This window comes from Sapajus apella, unplaced genomic scaffold (assembly GCF_009761245.1).
Source record: "Sapajus apella isolate SASKATOON/1434 unplaced genomic scaffold, GSC_monkey_1.0 scaffold182, whole genome shotgun sequence".
Taxonomy (NCBI): Eukaryota; Metazoa; Chordata; class Mammalia; order Primates; family Cebidae; genus Sapajus; species Sapajus apella.
Genome location: NW_022437122.1, coordinates 674,742 through 694,180, shown reverse-complemented (window position 1 = coordinate 694,180; position 19,439 = coordinate 674,742). Strand labels below are relative to the sequence as shown.

General features: G+C 40.9%; 1 protein-coding gene across 5 annotated transcripts in view; it reads right to left on the bottom strand.

Annotated features, from left to right (window-relative positions):
* Nucleotides 1-19,439, bottom strand: part of FAM120A (family with sequence similarity 120A) — a 119,504-nt gene that overhangs the window by 26,835 nt on the left and 73,230 nt on the right. For all 5 annotated transcript variants that reach the window (XM_032268528.1, XM_032268529.1, XM_032268525.1 and 2 more), the window contains exons 8-10: nt 14,434-14,521; nt 12,163-12,390; nt 9,408-9,582 (exon numbers count right to left, since the gene is read on the bottom strand). In XM_032268528.1, the coding sequence (XP_032124419.1) occupies nt 9,408-9,582; nt 12,163-12,390; nt 14,434-14,521 (491 nt within the window). The remainder of the gene's footprint in view (nt 1-9,407; nt 9,583-12,162; nt 12,391-14,433; nt 14,522-19,439) is intronic.

Below are 19,439 nucleotides of genomic sequence, written 5' to 3'. Positions count from 1 at the left end.
AAATGCTTAAACACATTTCACTACCTGACAAGTCAGGTAACAGTGTCACATATAGGAACACATCGAGTCAAGATCTCACTGCAAGGGCTCTGTGACAAGCCCTTCCGGAGCCAGCTCCAGATAGTGTCCCCTTACATGAAGCCTGCAGGGCACAGCTGGGGTATAAGTTAAGGCAGTCACTAAAAATTTTCCTTTTACAAAAATGTTACTGCTCTCATTAGGCAAATGTCTATCATTACATTTGAATATCTTAGTGTTTAGATGTTAAAGGACTATTTCAAACACTCCAAATCCTTAAAGTCCATCAAGTCAAAACACAGACATACATGTATATATAAATACATGCTTATTTGTTTTTATTCAATACTTTTAAGTGTAGGTATAAAACCAATAAAGTCTCCATCATGAAGTAGACCCTGTCGTTGGACGCACAATCTAAGGCACCGCCCCCACCCCCATCCTGTGGATCTCCAGCACAGCTCAGCTTCCGGAAGCTTTCCCAGAAGTAGTGTCGCAGCATACAGGATCATCTCCACAACCACCACTACCATGCACAGGCCTTCCTGTGAGCCAACCCTGCCTTCCCTCCTGTGATCCAACACCAAGGCTGCTTGGCCCCAAGAGAAAACAGACAACGGGGGGGCTTCCAGAATGAGCTGTTTGCCAATATGCTATGTTGCTATCCGATTACTCCACATACACACACCTCACAAACACAGAGGACACACATTTCATACCACGCACATACCACATACTTCACACAACATACCCCCCCAACAAACCCCACCTCACACATCCCACCACCACACACACACCACAATACACACACTGAAACATACCACACACACAGAGCATGGGTTTAGGTTGTGCCTGTCCAGAGTCCCCTAGGGGTCTTCAAGAGAGCCATAATTAATAAACGCATCTTTGTCATTTTTTTCTTTCCCTTTCATCGACTCTGTTCTCACCTCTCTTTAATCATTTTAGCAATCATTTATGTTTCATTTTCATTCTAGGAAAAAAAAAAACTATTGGTAGAAGATTTTCCTTCTCAATTTCAAAACCTTTAGGCCTCTGCAGAGTTCCTCCCACGAGGCCCTAGGTCACACAGTGAAGTGGAGGTCACAGGCACTAGTCCTAACGCACGGTATCCTCAGAAACATACACTCCAGCTGCAGGTGCCTCCAACAACTCTCCACATTAGAGCTCTGAGGGCCTCCTGTATGTCTGAATGAGCCTGGCCTGGCGCTGTGTCTCAAGACTCTACACAGCCCAGACAGAAACAGGTGAACATACTCCTGAGAGCCGAAACCGGACTCTTGTTGATGGACTCACAGCAATACTCCAGCCAAAGGCTGCCCCGAGTCCTATAAGGGCTCAGAACTGTCTCGGGTAAGCCTGTAGACACAGTAGGGACAGAGAGGGGATAGTGTCCTCTTTCACAGCACTAAGCATGTTGTTGCCCATGTACAAGAGTCATGACAAGAACAGCAAGTCCAATTCAAGAAATACATGTCTTTACCAAAGAAAATAGATGTGACTGACACAAAGGCTTGCCCCAGAAGCAAAGGTGCTCACCTCTAACAGTTAGGATCTTCTGAGTCTTCCACCACAGAAGAGAGGCAGAACCGTAGGCCCATCAGTTAATCAGTATTTATGGAACATCTACTATGTGCCATGTAGAGCTGGGGCAAGGGGGAGGCGGGCAATCTGCATGGGCGTGTGCCTGAGAGGGAGGGTCTCCTTGAGTTCTCAGACCTCAGCCTAGATCCAGGACTAAGATAAGAGGTCACAACTAACTTTGCAATACAGTTCTAATGATTAAATATAAAAAGCACCTAGTGCCCCTCATTATGTAGAGAAAACTGCATGAGATTGATTCACATTTTATACATTACTTACATTAATTAAAAATTAGTGCTTATGAAGAATTCCAAGGGACATCCAATTTTCAGGTTGACACAGCACCCTCAAATGTGGAAGGAGATGAGGAAAGAAAAAAGCTTGGTTCTGCTTTACAAATCACCTGCAAATGGGCAGCTGAAGGACAGCCACTAGAGATGGGAGCACTTGCTGCTCTTCTCTCTGGGCTTCTCGGCCCTCCTGGTATTACTCAACCCACAGGAAATAAGCAAATAAAAGTAGCTAGCTCACAGCAAGGTACTTGAGTCTTTACAGAAACCTGTGGGTATGCGGGCTTGTCCATGGCACTGGGCTCCAGCACATCCTGGGTGGGTACCATCTGGGATTTAGAAAAAGCATGGTGGTGCAAAATGAACACTGTACTGGTAGTTTTGAAAAGAAACATGTTCCTACTGTGTCTTATTAAAACAGTAAGAGATTCCTGGAGGTCAGCTCATCTAGCTGAAGACCTATGAATAGGTATTGATAGTGTATCACTATCAACAAATATTAATCTCATCTTTTCAACTATCAGAAAAACTTACTACTTCAGGAAGTAGCCTAGTTCTAAAAGAATGAGTATTAAACTGTCTTCTTTACCTTACACTAAACCGAATTTTTACACTGGCAAAAACAACTCTAGGGCAGATATGTTACTGGAGGCTAAACTTATAATGCATTTTCCTTACAGAAAGCACCCCTTCAAAATACAATTTGGGGCCATAAAATACTATCGTACTTAAGCTGTCGTTAAAAACTCAATGTTTTCCATCAGATGTTACTCTTCTTCTTTTAGTAGCACATGTAACATGACAACTAGGCCGGGTGCAATGGCTCACGCCTGTAATCCCAACACTTTGGGAGGCCAAGGTAGGTGGATCACTTGAGGTCAGGAGTTCCAGACCAGCCTGACCAACATGGAGAAACCCCGTCTCTACTAAAAAAATACAAAATTAGCCAGGCATGGTGGTAGGCACCTGTAATCCTAGCTACTCGGGAGCCAAAATCGTGCCACTGCACTCCAGTCTGGGTGACAGAGAGAGACTCCATCTCAAAAAAAAAAAAAAAAGCTATGACAACTAAGCCACCTTAAAAATCTCTTATAATGCTGACTTTGGATCTATACCAGCCCAGGAATAATATACATGGTTCATTTTGTACGCCAATCCCAACTTGCTGGAGTGGCCACCTAAAAGACCGTATTATTAAAGTATGTCTCTAAGCTTAGTGCCAAAGCACCACCATTAATTAGCAATGCCCACTAAGGGAGCAGGAGAGAGAGCTGCAGCATGCATGCATGCGTGTTCATAGGTGACGAAGAGATGTGTAAAGATGAATGGCTTCCAAGATGGTGGCTGACTAGACTTCTGGTTGTGTGTATTTAGGGAGGAGCCACTATTATACTTGCCGAGCTTTCCTGGGATTGTTATGATCATAAACAACAATAAAAACCTCCAGCTCATTTATATCAGGGGAGATACAGAAAAATGGAGACAATGAAGACTGTTCTTTCCTTCTAATAGAGAAACTGTCCCTTAACTTCTAAGCAGCCCCAGCATGTAGGCAGCAGGTTGAGTTCTCCTCCTCAGGCTGACACATCGGTAAGCACCCTCTTTAATTCTCAAAGGTAAAAAGCTTTGGATATTTTCTTAAACCTTTGATAGTTGAGGATGGAGCAGCTCATTGTCCACAAAAATATAAATGCTCAGTAAGGCCCAGGACATGTAGCAGAATACGATATTACAGACATGTGGATCAATGCTGTTCCTATTCCTCATTCCATGTATGTTATTCCTACTATATTAGAAACTCAAAAGTTCAAGGATTGGCAAGTAACACTGGTTAAAAAAAAAAAAAGAGTTTGAGGACTTATGAAATAAATATTAATCCAAAAGAGTAATATACAGATTGGCCTGTCATATTATTTGGCTTCCTCGGCAATCATCTCTTATGCTGATCTACTCAAAGTTCTGTGGAAAAAAAGTCAATGCTGATCCTAGAGATCTTTGTAGAATAAAGAAATTCAGACAGACTTACTAATGGCCTTCACAGAAATCACGGGGAAAATGTTTACAATACCAATTTTCACACATATGAAATCAGCACAGTAATATTGATTAAACTATTACTTCATAATATAATCCACAGTGGGCAGACTTATTTTTTATTAGCATTTCCAATTATTAGCACAAATAAAAACATTTCTGAAGCAAACTGGACCAGGAAAAATTGCTCCTTTCGGCTTTTCTTGGTGGTTTAAAACTACGGGAATAAATATAGGAAAATCTTTCATAAAAATAGTACTCATCATCTATAAACTTGTTCCCTCATTCCATAAATTTATTTCATGTGTGTATAATTTTTAGCTATCTACTTTTTATAAGTCTGTTTCTCTTACTTAATTTTGAGGTACTAGGGAAGACTTTTAAAAGAAATGGGAGGCAAGAAACAAAGGCCAATTTTATTAAGTGGATAATGTTAATTTTAAAAATGTGCAAATCACTAAGCTTTACTTTCTGAACTTTGTACTCTTCAGTTATTGCTGGGGATATTTATTACCCTACAATCTTTTAAAACGTAGGCCTTTTACTCTGTCTTGTTTGCCCTCAAACCACTGCTGCCTCACCCACTTACACTTGGAGAGGAAGAACCCCAGTGACTGAGAGCAACCAAGAAGCACCCTGAAGGAGGAAAAGCCATTGAGGCACATAACCACCTCCACCACAGGAATGAGTAGAAGAAACTCGCTACAGCACCTGTATTTTTGCAAGATGAAAGCTTCAAAGCCAGGAGTTCTTGTGCCAGACTCCGGGCTCATCTCCACGCCCAACCTTTATTCCAGCATCAACAGAAAAGGCCCCTGGGTTCCACCCTCCCTACCAGCAGGTGCCACTATCACTGTGGAGCACATCTGCAGGAATCTGAATGCCCCTGGGTATTAATAGTTCTCTTCCACATGCACCACTGGCAGGGCTTAGAATTCCAAGGCATATACTGCCATGATAAGCAAATATTTTTCTGAATTTCCTAAGGTGAAATTACAGAACTTAGGGATGGAAAGAAAGGGGTGGAAAATAAACTGCCAGCATGTAATACAACATGACTTTCAAAAGGCTGGAATTTTTACTTTTTTGACTTTTATTTTATTTTTTTGCTATCGCCTAGTTCAGGAGAAGAAGGGCTAAAAATTTTTAAGGGTATGATATCCTACTTTCACCATATAGTGACTTTAAAAATGAAACTTTGGTAAATCACAGGAATGTTACCTGTAAATTATGAACACTTGATCATATACCTTAATCACTGACTAGGCTTCCAAATGAATACATGTCTTAAATTTGCTGACAGTCAAATATTTTTAAGCAACCCTTAAGATTTCAACATGCTTGCCTTTTCAATAGTTCTCTCTGATAAGAAGGCCATCTTGGGACATTCTTTATTGTTACAGTGACCATTAACAGGAACATTTATCTGCGCAGATAAGGTTCTGAAGCTATTTTAGATCACAGATTTTCCATTCATAAATGGCCACACCAGCTGCTGGAGCAGCAGACTCTCTCTGGAGCCCGTATGCAGGGGGCTGGGTTGCCAGATCACATCAGAAATCCAAGAAAGCAGGGTCAGGGGAGAACAATCCTTCACAGGGACATGTCCTTCCAGGACTCCTTTGGCTCATCGATCTTCTTCTACTATACCAATAATTTCATTCAGCCTATATGTGGTCCAAGAGTGGCCATAGATTAGACAGCAAGTTTCAACAAGATCTAAATACAATCATTTTTCCATCTAGTCAATCAAGAACACCTAAGAAACTTTTCAATGTCAGCTTCATTGTGGCACAAACATTTTCCTGTCCTATTTAGAGTGTCAAGAAGTTATAGCACTCTCGTTAGTACAAAAATATGCAACCAATTAACAGATATTTCAAGTAATGAAGTTCAAATAAATGGCCTGAGCAGGGTCAGTATTTAGTCAGCTAAAATCTAATGAACAGGTTACATGAAAGGCATTTTAATGCATGCAATGCTCATGAACATAGATCACACTGTGCACATTACTCAATTCTCAAACAAGGTTGGTTTTGAGCAAGTTGAGAGCATTCAGGCTTAACAATCACAAGACAGTCTCAAAACAAAAATTTCACTTCTGGAGAGCTGGTGTTCCAATTAGGGTGATTATCACAGATGCGTCACTGACATAAAAACCTTTTTTATAGGCTTGTTTTCCCCTCATGAATGTAACTGACGCATAAAACAAGTTCAATTTTATCAGCTCCCTATAAACACCTATACTCCAGAGCTGCTTACAAAAATCTCACCCACTGAAATTACAGTACTGAGTAAGGTCTCTCAAACTTCTAAACTCAGAGGTCAAAGCTACACGTTTTCCATTCAGAAGTAAATTTTTATTTGTCATAGCACAGTAATAACACATTTTCTAAACACTTAAGTTCTAGGGTCTTAACTGTCTAGGCAAAGGTCATTTGCACCACCCACTTAAAGGCTTCATTTCTGTTTTTTGGTTCGGTCCATACATCTCTATTGCACTCATCTTTCTAAATGGAAACATCATTTGTACCAAAGTTTCAATGGCCCCCCATTTCTACAGAAAAGTCAAAATCAAAGTTTATAAATTACTTGAGCGGAAAAGACTGCAATTTGTTTAGCACTGACCTTTCAAAGCATCTCAGCACTTATCCACGCTCTCACACAACAGAGTTTAATTTTCTGACGCACCAAACTGGGTCTTCATCTCCAATAAGCTGTGTGTACCTAAACCAATTATTCATTCTTTCACTGTCTGCTGCACACTGCTCTAAGAGTAACACACACAATAGCAATAGACATAAATGTTTATGAAATCACTCTAAAAATCTCATTTACCATTGAAGAAGTACTACGCTACTATTGGTTAAAGCACAGCCTCCACAGTGGAGAAAATATCCATGCTCCATGATCAATTCATAAGTGCAGCTGGCTGGGCCCCTGTCCTTTTCCTCAGTGCTAGCTGACTCCCTTTCCCAAATCAAACCTAAGGTATCCTTATCCCCAATTCTTCCTGCCTTCACCAACAAAGGTGGCCCCAAAGTATGGACTCCTGCCTCTGCTCCTCCTTCCCACCTACGTCTACTAACATAAACTCTTTATCAGAGCTTACTATTTTTTCCTATTCTCTCTGATAATTTTACCTCACCCCCACTAAATCCTCCCCATTGGTCAAATAAATAACATAACAATAACCAAACTATTCAGTCTCCCATCCTGAAAAAGAAAGAGTAAGAGAGAAGGGAAGTTCTCACTTTGAAGATACAGCCTTCCTTTGGCCATCTCAGCCACATCTCAAGAGAAGACCCAGTGCCACCTGCCGCCACCATCCTATTCTGTGTTCTCCTGTGTTCCTTTCCTCCTCCACCTATATCAATGGCACCCCATTCACTTGAGTCATTTCAGACTTCCCCAACCCTTCTTGTCTTTTCTTCCTTTTGATGGCTCCGTTCCAGTGACTTCAGATTCCAGCTGGAGTTGGCCTGCTCAGAGAAGGTCAGAGCAGTCTGACATCATGAAAGCTGTGGCCTTTCCTGGCTTGCACAATCCCTGCCTCCCCTCCCACCCCCTACTACCCATGTGTTCTGCACATTCTGGCCTTTCCAAGAGTTTTCCCTACTGTGCATTTACAGGACAGCCTCTCCCAGGCTCAGCCAGAGACCTCCCAACCTAGACCAAGACAGCTGATGGGGAGCTAGCATAGGAAGCACCATCAGCCATGTGTGCTGCAGACAGGCAGCACACCAATGATGCCAAAGGGCCCAATACTGGAGGGGCAGGAGACAGTCATACCTAACTCCATGGGACAGCACAGAACCCACAAAGCCCATTCCTATGCAATCCAAGGTGATCACTGGAAAACCCTGAAGGAGTTTGCTGTGTAAAGGTAACTCTGTTTCTAGATCACACAAACAAAAAAAGAATACCTGCTACCACAAAGCCATTGCAGTGCTCTGAAGCTGAGGACAGAGGAGCTGCAGCAGCCAGGATGTCACAGGATTTGAGACTAGACAGAGCCTGCAGCACAGTTATACTAAGCCCAAGAGAGAGGAAAAACTAAAAAAAAAAAAAAAAAAAGGTTGGGGGGGGCTCTGAGGGCCTGGTCAGGCTGCAGGAGAAGTGAGGAGTAGTGACAGGCCAGGAAAAGTGACCAGCCATGTGCAAAGTAAGAAATGCCATCCTTTTGTGAGCAAATGGATCACATGTGAGAAAAGAAGGAGAACAGGTACATTGAAGGATGCCCTAAACATTTGAGAAGAATGTCATTTACAATGTTCATTGTTCCACATGGTTATCTCCAGCCATCGAAGACACAGAGAGTCGAGATGCTCAGAGCCCTGCAGAGCAAGCATCACCTCCTGCCAGTGACAGTCACACCATCAGCTCAGCAATCACTCTCAGGACAACTATCACCGAGGAAGGGTAGTGAGAAGTGCTTCACTTTAAAGCCTTACAGATTACAAGTTTGTCATAGTAATTGCAAACAAAAAAAACTTTAAATCTAATTAACTTAAAGTTCCAAAACTCAGTACTGCACACAGTCAGTGCTGACAAGGAGCTTCACCAATTCAGGCCTGCATTGACCCACCACAAGACAAATCATCTGTAACTAATTATCCATGGCTCAAAGAATGATCTAGTAATTTACAATTTCCACAATTCATAATATTCTTATTTTAGACTGTATGTTTGAGGATCTTTTCTATATTTCCAACTAAATGTACAGTCACTTTTACATTCCTTACATTAGGAGATAAAATTACCTAGAACAGAAAGGCATCGTTTTCTCCAAATATTACACACAGGCCCACTAGAAGATAAAGAAAAATGCTCTGACCTCATCTTTGACCAACTTTTTCAAACACTCCTTTTCGGTGTTTCCACCTTAACCCCCGACTCCCAGAGTTGATCAGCTGGAAGTGCACACGTCTCAGAGGACTCCGAGACAAATCATCACAATCCTGCGACGATCCGTGAGTCTCACGACCTTCGCTACAGCTGCAGAGCCATGCGCGGTGGCACTCCAACAGCATAAACATGGCCAACCAAAGACCTGCTGGAAGTTTTCTCCAGGACCCTGGCCTTCTGGAGAGAGCAGATCTGTGCCTCATGAAAACCAGAGCACAGAAACACACTCGTCCTGATTACCAAGACGTGGTAATTACAGAGAGTGGCGGCAATTCAAGTCTGCTTTCAGATCAACATTCACTTTAAAGTGTAAACCTGTTTTATTATTTTACTGAATAAACATCATTATTGGAATGTTACTAAGGAAGAAAGTCTGTGGCTTCTCCTCCTTTGCTAAGAGCCTTTACCCTGGCCTACTGCCCCGATGATGGCCCACCTCCTTTACACAGAGGCACTCGGGGTCAACTCAGTCATGATTCTTCTAAGGCTTTAGAAAATGCACAAGAGATTACGAGGTACCGAGGAAAACAAACAATGGATTGTTACAGTACATACATTCTGGTGGAAGTCTGTTCTTTCTAAAAGCAAGTCTCTCAGTTTTCTTTCTGCTTTCTGCCAAACTAAACAGGACTCCGTAAACATACTGACGAACTGGCCTATAGAGCAGAGCGGCCGGAGGCAGGTCCTTGTTGGCTTCATCTTCAATAGAAACAGCAATTTTGATTTCACCCTTTGCATGGAAGAAAGCAGAATAACATTGCACATTTTTCATGTTGCATTTACAATACACTCACAAAAATATACTGTATCAACTCCAGTTAATGACATTGCAATTCCATTCCAAATCAACTGCTTAACAACTGCCTGCATCAAGATGTTTAGGAAGAGTCCATTTAGCAGGCTGTGGCCAAAGCATATGCTCAAAAAATCAAAATGACCTACATTATTTTATGTTTAATCCAAAACCAAGAACAAAAGAAAACCATGCAGATGTTCCAAAGTCTTTGAAACAATCTAGACAGATAACATCAGACAATAAACAGAATAGAAAAGACTGAGAACTTGCGAGCTTTATTTGGAGAGTGAGGATGGTCATATGCAATATAACTGATCGTTTTCAATGACCTACATGTAAACTGAAGAACTGAGTATCCTGAAAATATAACGATCAAATTTTCTTTACCAATGTGTCTCATTGCAGGTAAGGACATACATAGCCACTAGGGCAGAAAACAAAAGCACTCCACCTTTTTCATGTCCCGGGCCAATGCAGCAAGAACCACATCTGACTCAGAATGTGCTGCCAGGAGACAAATAACTGGCTGTGGCGTATGGCAGCTGAGACTGTTGCCAAAATGCTGTGGTCATCTTTCTCAGGGATCTTACAGCATCAAGATACATCTCAAGATATTGTACAATAAATTTTATTTAATTGTACTCAGAGCATAAAAATGCATTTATGATCTCAATGTCGATTAAGTTAACTGATACGTATGTGTTAAATAATAACTTTGTAACATTTGTTCTTTCTTTCAAGTAAATTTAATTTCAAAACTGATCTTTCCCCTTACCCTCCATACTTTCATATTCATTAATCCAGTGGCTCCATGTGTTCTAGCATTCTCATCTAGGGAATATTTTTCTTCATAATATGATGGTTTTACATTATAAAATATAGATGAGTTCTCTTTATTACCATAAAGATGCATCGCACTGTAAATGTCTTAGCCTGGGCAATTTAATACCAGAGCCATTCAGCTAATAGGAAATAGTGTGCATTGTTGTATAAACTTTTCCCTGATAAACTAAAAAAAATTAAGTAGCATTTTAAAATCCAAAAAGACAATTAACGCAACCAAGGTCATTTTTTATCAGTATTTGCCCTTGAAATTCATGAGAAATAAGGAAGCATGTCGGTACAACTTGCAACTCTCATATAGATCTAACCAACTATCCACGCATCAGATCCAGCAGTGTGGACATAACAGGTGGCTCCTGGGGACCTTACGTTTCAAACAGCCCCACGAGGAATCAGTGTTCTTTCTTTACATGTTTTTTTTAAAGATGTCTTCCCAAAACTTTGGTTCCTTAAACTTAGCAAAATGCTTTCCCCACAACAATTACTTTTCACTTACCCTTTATAATTTATGTTGAACCTGAAAAATAAAATGTTCACCTTACAACCATAATCTGAAAAGTGATACTAGATATGCATACCCATATCAAATAATAGATGAGATTTAGATGAGATTTGGAGGCATTACAACTACAAAATAAATTAAAGGATCTGAGCAAATAGTACTGGCTAAATGTTTTCCATGTCCTTTAATTAATAAAAGTAAGCAATGTCTGGATTAGTCAATTAACAACTGAAGTCCACCTCAGGAGCATTAGGGAACAGGAGTTCACAGTGCATCTCTTGATTCCATTTTACAAACCACGGATAGGTTGTAGAGAATAGACAGAAAAGTCTGATTATATACGGTGGTATAGGTATTGAGTAAAACATGTTAATAATACATAACAGTAATAAACCAATTCTGCAGGATCAATCTAGTAACTGAGGTAACTTGTTAAACTGTAGGGCTAAGATTAAAAGTGCCAACATAAAGACTACAAATCACTGAGGAAATTTAAATACACATAGATACATCCGAGACACCAAGATTAAAAAACAATTGATGCCACACTATATATATATATATTTAAGCATACATTTGATAAGACACTAATAAAGTGAAATTATGACACTGTGTAAAACGATAGTTGCATTTTCTGACTATGCACATGTTAACAAAATCCTGCATTCCATTTTTTGCTCTTAGCACTATTAAAACTGCCCTCTATGAGGTCACGAACAAGTTAAAACACATGAAGTACTATGAGCCATTCAAAGGGGGAGATATTATTTTCTAAGCACAAATGATAAAGAAATCAGATATTGTATCTGACATCAGAAGTAAACCTGATGCTACAGCACAAATGTGGTGTAAGAAAATTCTGAAACTGAAATAAAAATAAAATTACAAGTCATAAAATAATGCGATATATTATTTCATTAGAAGCATAAAAATATTTTATACTCAACTGAAGTAAAAAAGTGAGACTTTTCACAAGTTATTTTAAAACTGTATTTACAGTTCTAAATATTCTTCTTTCATTCAATGTTTAGAAAGGGGAAAGTGAACTTTGTTTCAAATAGATTACTACGATAGAAAAATGACTCAAAAAAGGACAAAAGGACAAAACACCCATAAGAATGGCCACTCGCCAAATAACAGAAGCCACTCCAGGGCCCCTTTGATAATACCTTCGTCAGGACATGGAAGATGTAGGGGTACATCAGCCCCTTCTTGTGCCTATGCTCAGCCACTCTCAGCACCTCAGGTGCGACGGGGGGCAGGGGAGGTGTGGTGATGTCCATGTGGTTCCTGGTGGGCATCGACAGGAGGCATGGGATTGGCTGGACAGTGCCCATCTGGCTTCCCTTGCCTTCGGCTAGTTGGCTTCCTGAAGACGCAGTGGACGAGCCTTCTGCCTACAGTGCAGAGAGCAGAAGGGAGGAAAACAAGTGTATGTCACATTTTCATTCATTTGAAATGTGTTAGGTGCCTGTTCAACCTGCCAGACACGGAGGGGCACAGATGAGTCCTGTCTTGGGGAGACCAGATTTGGTGCCACCCTAAAGACAGAGGAAACAGAGAGCACCCTGATCCAGTCCCTTTTCCTTGAATAGCCTCCCACACTGAAATAGCAACAACATCCCCTGTGCCACAGGAGAGCGCTGTTACTCCCCATTGTTCTGTGTCTCCCTGCAGGTCTTCTATGTTGGGAAGCAGCAGCCTCACAATCTTGTTTGGCTTTTACTTGTCCATCATCCATGTGGTCCATTCCTGTGTTTCTGCTTTTCTCGAATCCTTGCCTAAGATCTCTACACAAACAGGAAAACTAACACTCTGAGAGGCTGTGCAGTTTGAACACAGTTACACAACCCTAACACATAGATATGGAATTCTAATCCTGGGCTGACTCTATGCCACAGCTGGTACTTAAACAACAAACAAAAACCCAAACTCAAGCACTCTCTGTAGTCATTATAAAGCCTTAAGTTAATAATTATACACAAGAAAAATTAAACCAAAAACCTGCTAAGCCACAGGGTAATGCCATTAAAAACAATGTCTCATATCTATGGATAATGACATAGAAAAAGGTACATGATACACTGTTAGGTAAAAACACCCATTCTGTACAACTAAACCCCCACGGAGTGTATGGACATGCACAGGAAAGAGGCTGGTCCCCAAATTATTAACACAGTGATGGATTGCTGTTAGGCAGTAGAATTAAGGAAGGAAAAAGGAAGGGAGACACTTTAGCACAGTCTGAACTGCCTGAACAGCTGCCCAAGAGCAATTATTATATGTATGATAAACTTTATCAGAATAAATGTTGGAAATAAGAAATGCTTATTGATTGACTTAATGCCACCCTAAAGACATATACAATTTTGTTTTGAAACAAAGTATATTATTTACAATGGTACATAAGTGCTTAATTTTATCCTTTAAAACACAGAGTGCCAAAATTAGTCTTAAGAAGAATAACTCATAGATAATTCACCAGTGTTTTCTACATTCTCCATTCTATAAGAATATGGATGTAAAACAACTCAAAATGCTTTGGAAGGTGCTTTGAAAATAATAGGTATCCGCAAAGGATTTTTGTTACTTATTTGCAGAACAGTTATTTAATAGTAAGACTTCTTCAGACAAATGTCTGATATTCAGGCAACCCTGCATATTAACCACCAAAACCTTCTAGCAGGAAACCTGCTCCTTCTCGGTAATCACATGTGGCAGATGTGGCTTTGCGAATTAAAAAGATATTTTTAGAGATCACTATTAACAGGCAGAAGTAGAAGAAAAGTGAGAAGGTCGGACGTGGTGGCTTATTCTGTAATCCTAGCACTTTGGGAGGCCCAGCTGGTGCCTCCCAAGATCACTTGAGGTCATGAGTTCAAGACTAGCCTGGCCAACATGGCAAAACTCCATCTCTACTAAAAATACAAAAATTAGCTGGGCATGGTAGCGCATGCCTGTATCCCCAGCTACCAGGGAGGCTGAGGAAGGAGAATTGCTTGAACCCAGGGGGGCAGAGGTTTCAGTAAGCCAAGATCATGCCATTGCACTCCAGCCTGGGAGACAGCAAGACTCTGTCACACACACAAAAATTTAAATTTAAAAAAAGAGGGTAAGTGAAACTTAGCATCCCTGGTGCTTTCTCAGTGAATCTTCACAAAAACCAACAACAAATGTGGGCTCAGGAAACTCCTAAGCACCTTGCCCAAGATGATGCAGCGAGAAAACAATGGGGAAATGCATCAGGTGCCCACCATGCAGAGAGACTGGCAGGCTCGGGCATAGCTCTAAACTCTTCCTTCCTCTCTTATCCCCTTTATAAAGGTTTACATGACCCGATTAAAAGAGAGAGAAATCATTTTTCACTAATTGATCACTAATACAGTACACTAATACAAAATGAGTCAGAACTCAAAAATTAAAAGGCATAGACTGTCTACCTTTGTTTGGTCTCCTGGGTCTCCTCGTGCCTGAGGCTCTGAGTGGCTTCCCGTCTTCTCCCAGCCAATCTTGTTCCCGCTGATATGGCTAAACATAAAATGAACACGATTACTGTCCAATCACTTTCACAAGCCAGCTGACAATGAAAAGAAGGGCCTGAGCTAAGTCTACGGACTCATAATACTTTTAAAATAAACATGATGTCAAGAAATAATTCTATTATAGTAATATTTCTTCCTGCTTCAAAAGGGTAGGTGATAACCACATACTACGGAAAAGAAATTATCAAACATCTAACTTAGGAGTCACCAGGCAGTTTAGGGATGGTCTGTGATATGCTTAGCACCATGGAGCATGCAGAGAAAACAAAGGCAAGCCTTGCCTTAGGGGATCTTTCCATTGATACAGCAAGATAAAGATTAGCATTTAATTGGCAATTATCAGGTAGTAGAAGACTTAACTGTTACCTGCATTGAACACTACACATAATTTATAAATAAATGTAAGGTGACAATACATCACATAGGTCACTCCAGTCTATTCATGTGGAGGGGACATTAGAGCTAACACCAGAGGTGACTCAAACCGGAAAATCTGAAAGGCAGGGAAGATACACTCTAGGCAGAGGGAGATGGCACAAACTTGGTGGGTTCACAGAACAACGAGTTCATGGGAACTTATTTGGAGAACGGCTTTATTTGATGAAGTGGTGAGAAAAAAAAAAAAAAAGGGTAAGGAAAAAGAGATGAGAAGATTACAGAGCATCTCAAATTCCAGAATGAGAGATAACTGTGCTGTTACCCTTAACAGTCTGGGAAAACAATGTCAGGAGTTTAATGAGCATTCTAAAAAACTGAAACAAGACAGGCCAGAATGAGTGGCGTGAATTAGCAGTATTTCATAAAGTCTTTGTTCACTTGTAGTATATGAGCCAACGTAAAAGGGGTGGATTACCACAATCCTCAGGCAAATGTGAAATGCACTGTCTACAGGTAGCAGAGGACGTACAGGGGCTTGAGCAGGGACAGCAGGATGCAGCATCACACTGCAGCCTCAGTGTACAATGTGACCCTGAGGCAGGGACAGTTGTGGTGCTGCATACACTCAGCCTTCCAATATAAGATTCCATGCCCAACAACCTTCTGAAAACTAGTGCTGGCCACAGGGCATGCCTGCATGGGTCAATTGGCCTGCCTGTATAGCTGACTCGCATGACAGATGGAGAGGTTTTAAGACCAGCTAATTCTCCTATGTTCCAATCAACTTCATTTTAGTTCTGTCTTTAAAAAAAGGGGAAAAAAAGCTGCAAAAAAGATCCCATCATCACATGATAGGCCCTTCCAGCCAAGGATACCACACACATGCCATGAAAAGTTCACCCACCCTGTTCAGCTTCCCAGGTCTTCATGGAGCTTGGAGAAACCACTGCTCTGTGTAAGTTCACTCCCTTATGCCCAATCTCAACCTGCAATTTAACGAAACTAGAGAAAACCCCAGAAGTGTCTCAGACACATCAAAAACTAGTTCAGGCATCCCCAGGGTGTGGCGGTCTGTCCCATTGAGAAAGCAGCCACTGAGAGCGGAATGTTAGCAGACAATGGAGAAAGGAGGTAGATGAGCACACTGATAGGGATGCATGAGTCAGCATGCTGGGAGATCCAAGGGGCAATAAATTACTAAATCCTGGCCTAGAAGTACATGGCAACATTGGCGCAAACCTTGCTTATCTACCATAGGATGTAAAGAACAATAAGCATCCTCAAAGTGTTGTTAAGCTTAAGACTCACATGGAATGCTTATTAAGCATGCAGATCCTCAAGCACCCATACCCAGCATATCTGTCCCTAGAGTGTCTGGGGTTCTTGGAGGATAAAAGGATCTAGAGGATCATACACCCAGGATGGTGGGGCAGGGGAGGCCGAGTGTTAGGAAAGTCCCAACCAAGGAGGGGATGCACATCTCTACTAAAACTGGAGAGCCGAGGCACCATGCCAGTGCCACCTGAGATCACACAGACCCTACACTTGCAAGCCTTAGTGTTGTTCTAGGTAGATTATCAATCTAAAAATAAATGTCGTAATGTGAATGCTCATATAACCTAACAATCATACTGTAAAATCTAAAATTCTGCCTGAAAAGCATCTTGACGAGAAACAGGATAAGGATATTACTTTACAATTTGAAAAAGAATTTGAATATATGACAAAAGCCTTGCTTTGAAGAACAGATGGATAAAATTTTAGAATACTTCTATATATATTTGTTTCATTTTATACCACTAATAATACCTTAAACTGACACTTGGAACCATGTACATAAACCAGACATTTCACTGACTCACACTGCGCTGAGATGCACTGAGACAGGCATCAGCTACAGGGAAGTGGAGTCAGTGACGTGGGCACTGTGCAGGAAGCCTGCGGTGCTCTCACAACCTCATACCCACCCCCACACTATAAATCTCTAATGATAAAATGATAAAATCCAGGCTCAGAGAGGAGGAATCTACCCACAGTCACAAATGAAGTAGCTGGATTCAAACCCAGATGCATTATTTCAAAGTATTGGCACCTGCTACCACAGCAGAGACGAACTGAGCCTACAGACGATTTCACACATAGGGAGAAGGCAGCACGCAACCAACAGACAGGGTGACTCTGGCAAGTCAGCTCGGCAGCTGGGGAAGCCCAGCACTACAGGACGGTGTATTTACAGGCTGTCAGAGAGGAATGCCAGGGCCTCACTTCACTAGGAATGTTTGGAGGTTCTTCTGTACGATAGCCTGGGAAGATAGCAAACTGTTCTAGTCACTGAATGACTTATTTTCTACACCTTTCAGCAAGTTGGTGAGGCTAGAATGGAAATGCACTGGTGTTCGCTTACACCAAGTACACCAGGGTATGTCATGTCACTCATGTTCTGCCTGTCAGGGTGCAGGGTTTTCCTTTATGGAGCAGAAAAGAAAGAACGCTAAGTAAAAGCTGACTCCTGTGTCAACAAAGAGCAAAGGCAAATAAAACCAAAAGGAAAGAAAACAAATCATTAAATGTAGAAAAGAAAAGATCAAATTCACAGCAGAACTATCTGGTATATATAAATTTTTCATTTCTATCTACTCCTCAACTCAACAGGGCTAAGAATAAACAGCCAGGAGGGTCTGGGCCCTGCTGGTGCAGGGAAGCAGGAGGCCTCAGCCTGGTTGGACACATGCTCAAAAGTTCTCCTGCAGGGCCTGGCCCTGCCCAGTGCTATCTCCCTACAGAAGCACCAGTATCTGGGTGCCCTGACCAGCGAAGCTACAAAAGTCACAGAGATAGACACCCAATAGGTCTAGTCTCCTCATGCCCCTAATTAAGATAACATCACACATTCAGGTTTTTTTTCCTTCACACAATGGGTGAGTTTAAAAGGTCAGAAACACTTTTCCATGTGGCAGTCAGGTGATGGCTCAAACTTCTTTCACAGGCTTGTCAGGACTTCTCGCTGTCATAAGAAGAGTGTGTGACCAAGAAGCCCCAACTGGTCATGTAGCTGTCCCCTTGCAGCCCACAAGTGAGGGTTTAGAGACACCTCACTGTGTCAACACATCTGTCTTGACAAGATCAATACAAAATGTCAACATAGATCAGTGGATGACTAGAACACAACGTAATGATATAGATCGTAATTAATTTTTGTCAACACATAAAATTCAGAATCACTTTTATGAGAAGGTATTAGAAATGGCACCATGTGTTAAAAAGTCAAAACATAAATATAAAGCAGATATCTGTCTGGAACAAGAGCGTAACAATCTGAAAGAAAAACCTACAGCTACAGTGAAGCCATTCCTTCAGCCACAAGCCTACCTACCTACCCATATCTCAGTATCCTGGAGCAGGACACAATGAAATTCTCTTTGCGAAACAGAAAGTTTTTTTGGAAATGGAGTTGAAAAGGACTTAAAGGACAAGAAAAACACTCAATACCGTCTTCAAGCAAAAGAGGCAGATCAGGCGCATACTTCCTGGGATACCAGGTCAAGGGAAGCCAAATAAAATTCTTTAGCTCTTTCACACTAAAAACCAAATCAGTGTTCTGGTTTTCCAGCATACCAATAGTTAATTTTTAAAAAGTAGTGATAGCTACCATTCACTGAGCCTATACATCAGCTGACTTAATTCACAAACTAACTCAGCAAACCTGCCACACACATTTGAATGCTCTGAGGTTCCACAAGCTTCAGGTCACACCACCACCTAGAAATACCAACCAAGAGACTCTGATCTTGGTTCTTGCCAACAGCTGGCGATCAATGCTGCTTACAGTGCATGCTGACACCAAGCAGCCTGTCTTCCTGCGGTTCATCTTTCACAGTCCAGATTTGGTCCAGGGAGTACAGGTCATTAGCAAAAAAAATTAACAGGGGAGGGGAACACAAGACTTATGCAAGAGATGCCTCCATAACACTACATGTCAAAATAAATAATAAATGTGGAGATATTCTGTTCCATAGGGCCTTCTCTCCTAAGATACATATGTAAATTCTCAAGAAAATGAAACAAATTTATACGAAGTCACAAGGTGGAAAAAAATTAAGTCTTCTAACTGAACAAGGACTTTTACATATCCATTTAAAAATGTCAGTAATTTTATCCACAAACATTAAACCAATAAAGTGGACATACACAGATCTTATTAAATATTAGGTATTAGGTACATATACATATTTATATTTACATGCACAAATAAGAATACATACTTACATAAATATATTTAACTGTAAAAATTATTGTAAAAATCTTATTTTAGCAGATGCAGAGGAAAATAAGGTGCTTGAATATTCACCAATTTTTCAAATATAATTACCTCTCTAGAAGTAGGATCATGGGGTATTCCCTATACTGTATTTTCCAGTGTTTGAATTCTATATAACTTGGTATCAAGATGATAATTACAAAAAAGATATAAAAACAAAGAATTAAAAATGTTAATACAGCAACCTCAGATTTGATTCAGATTCTAC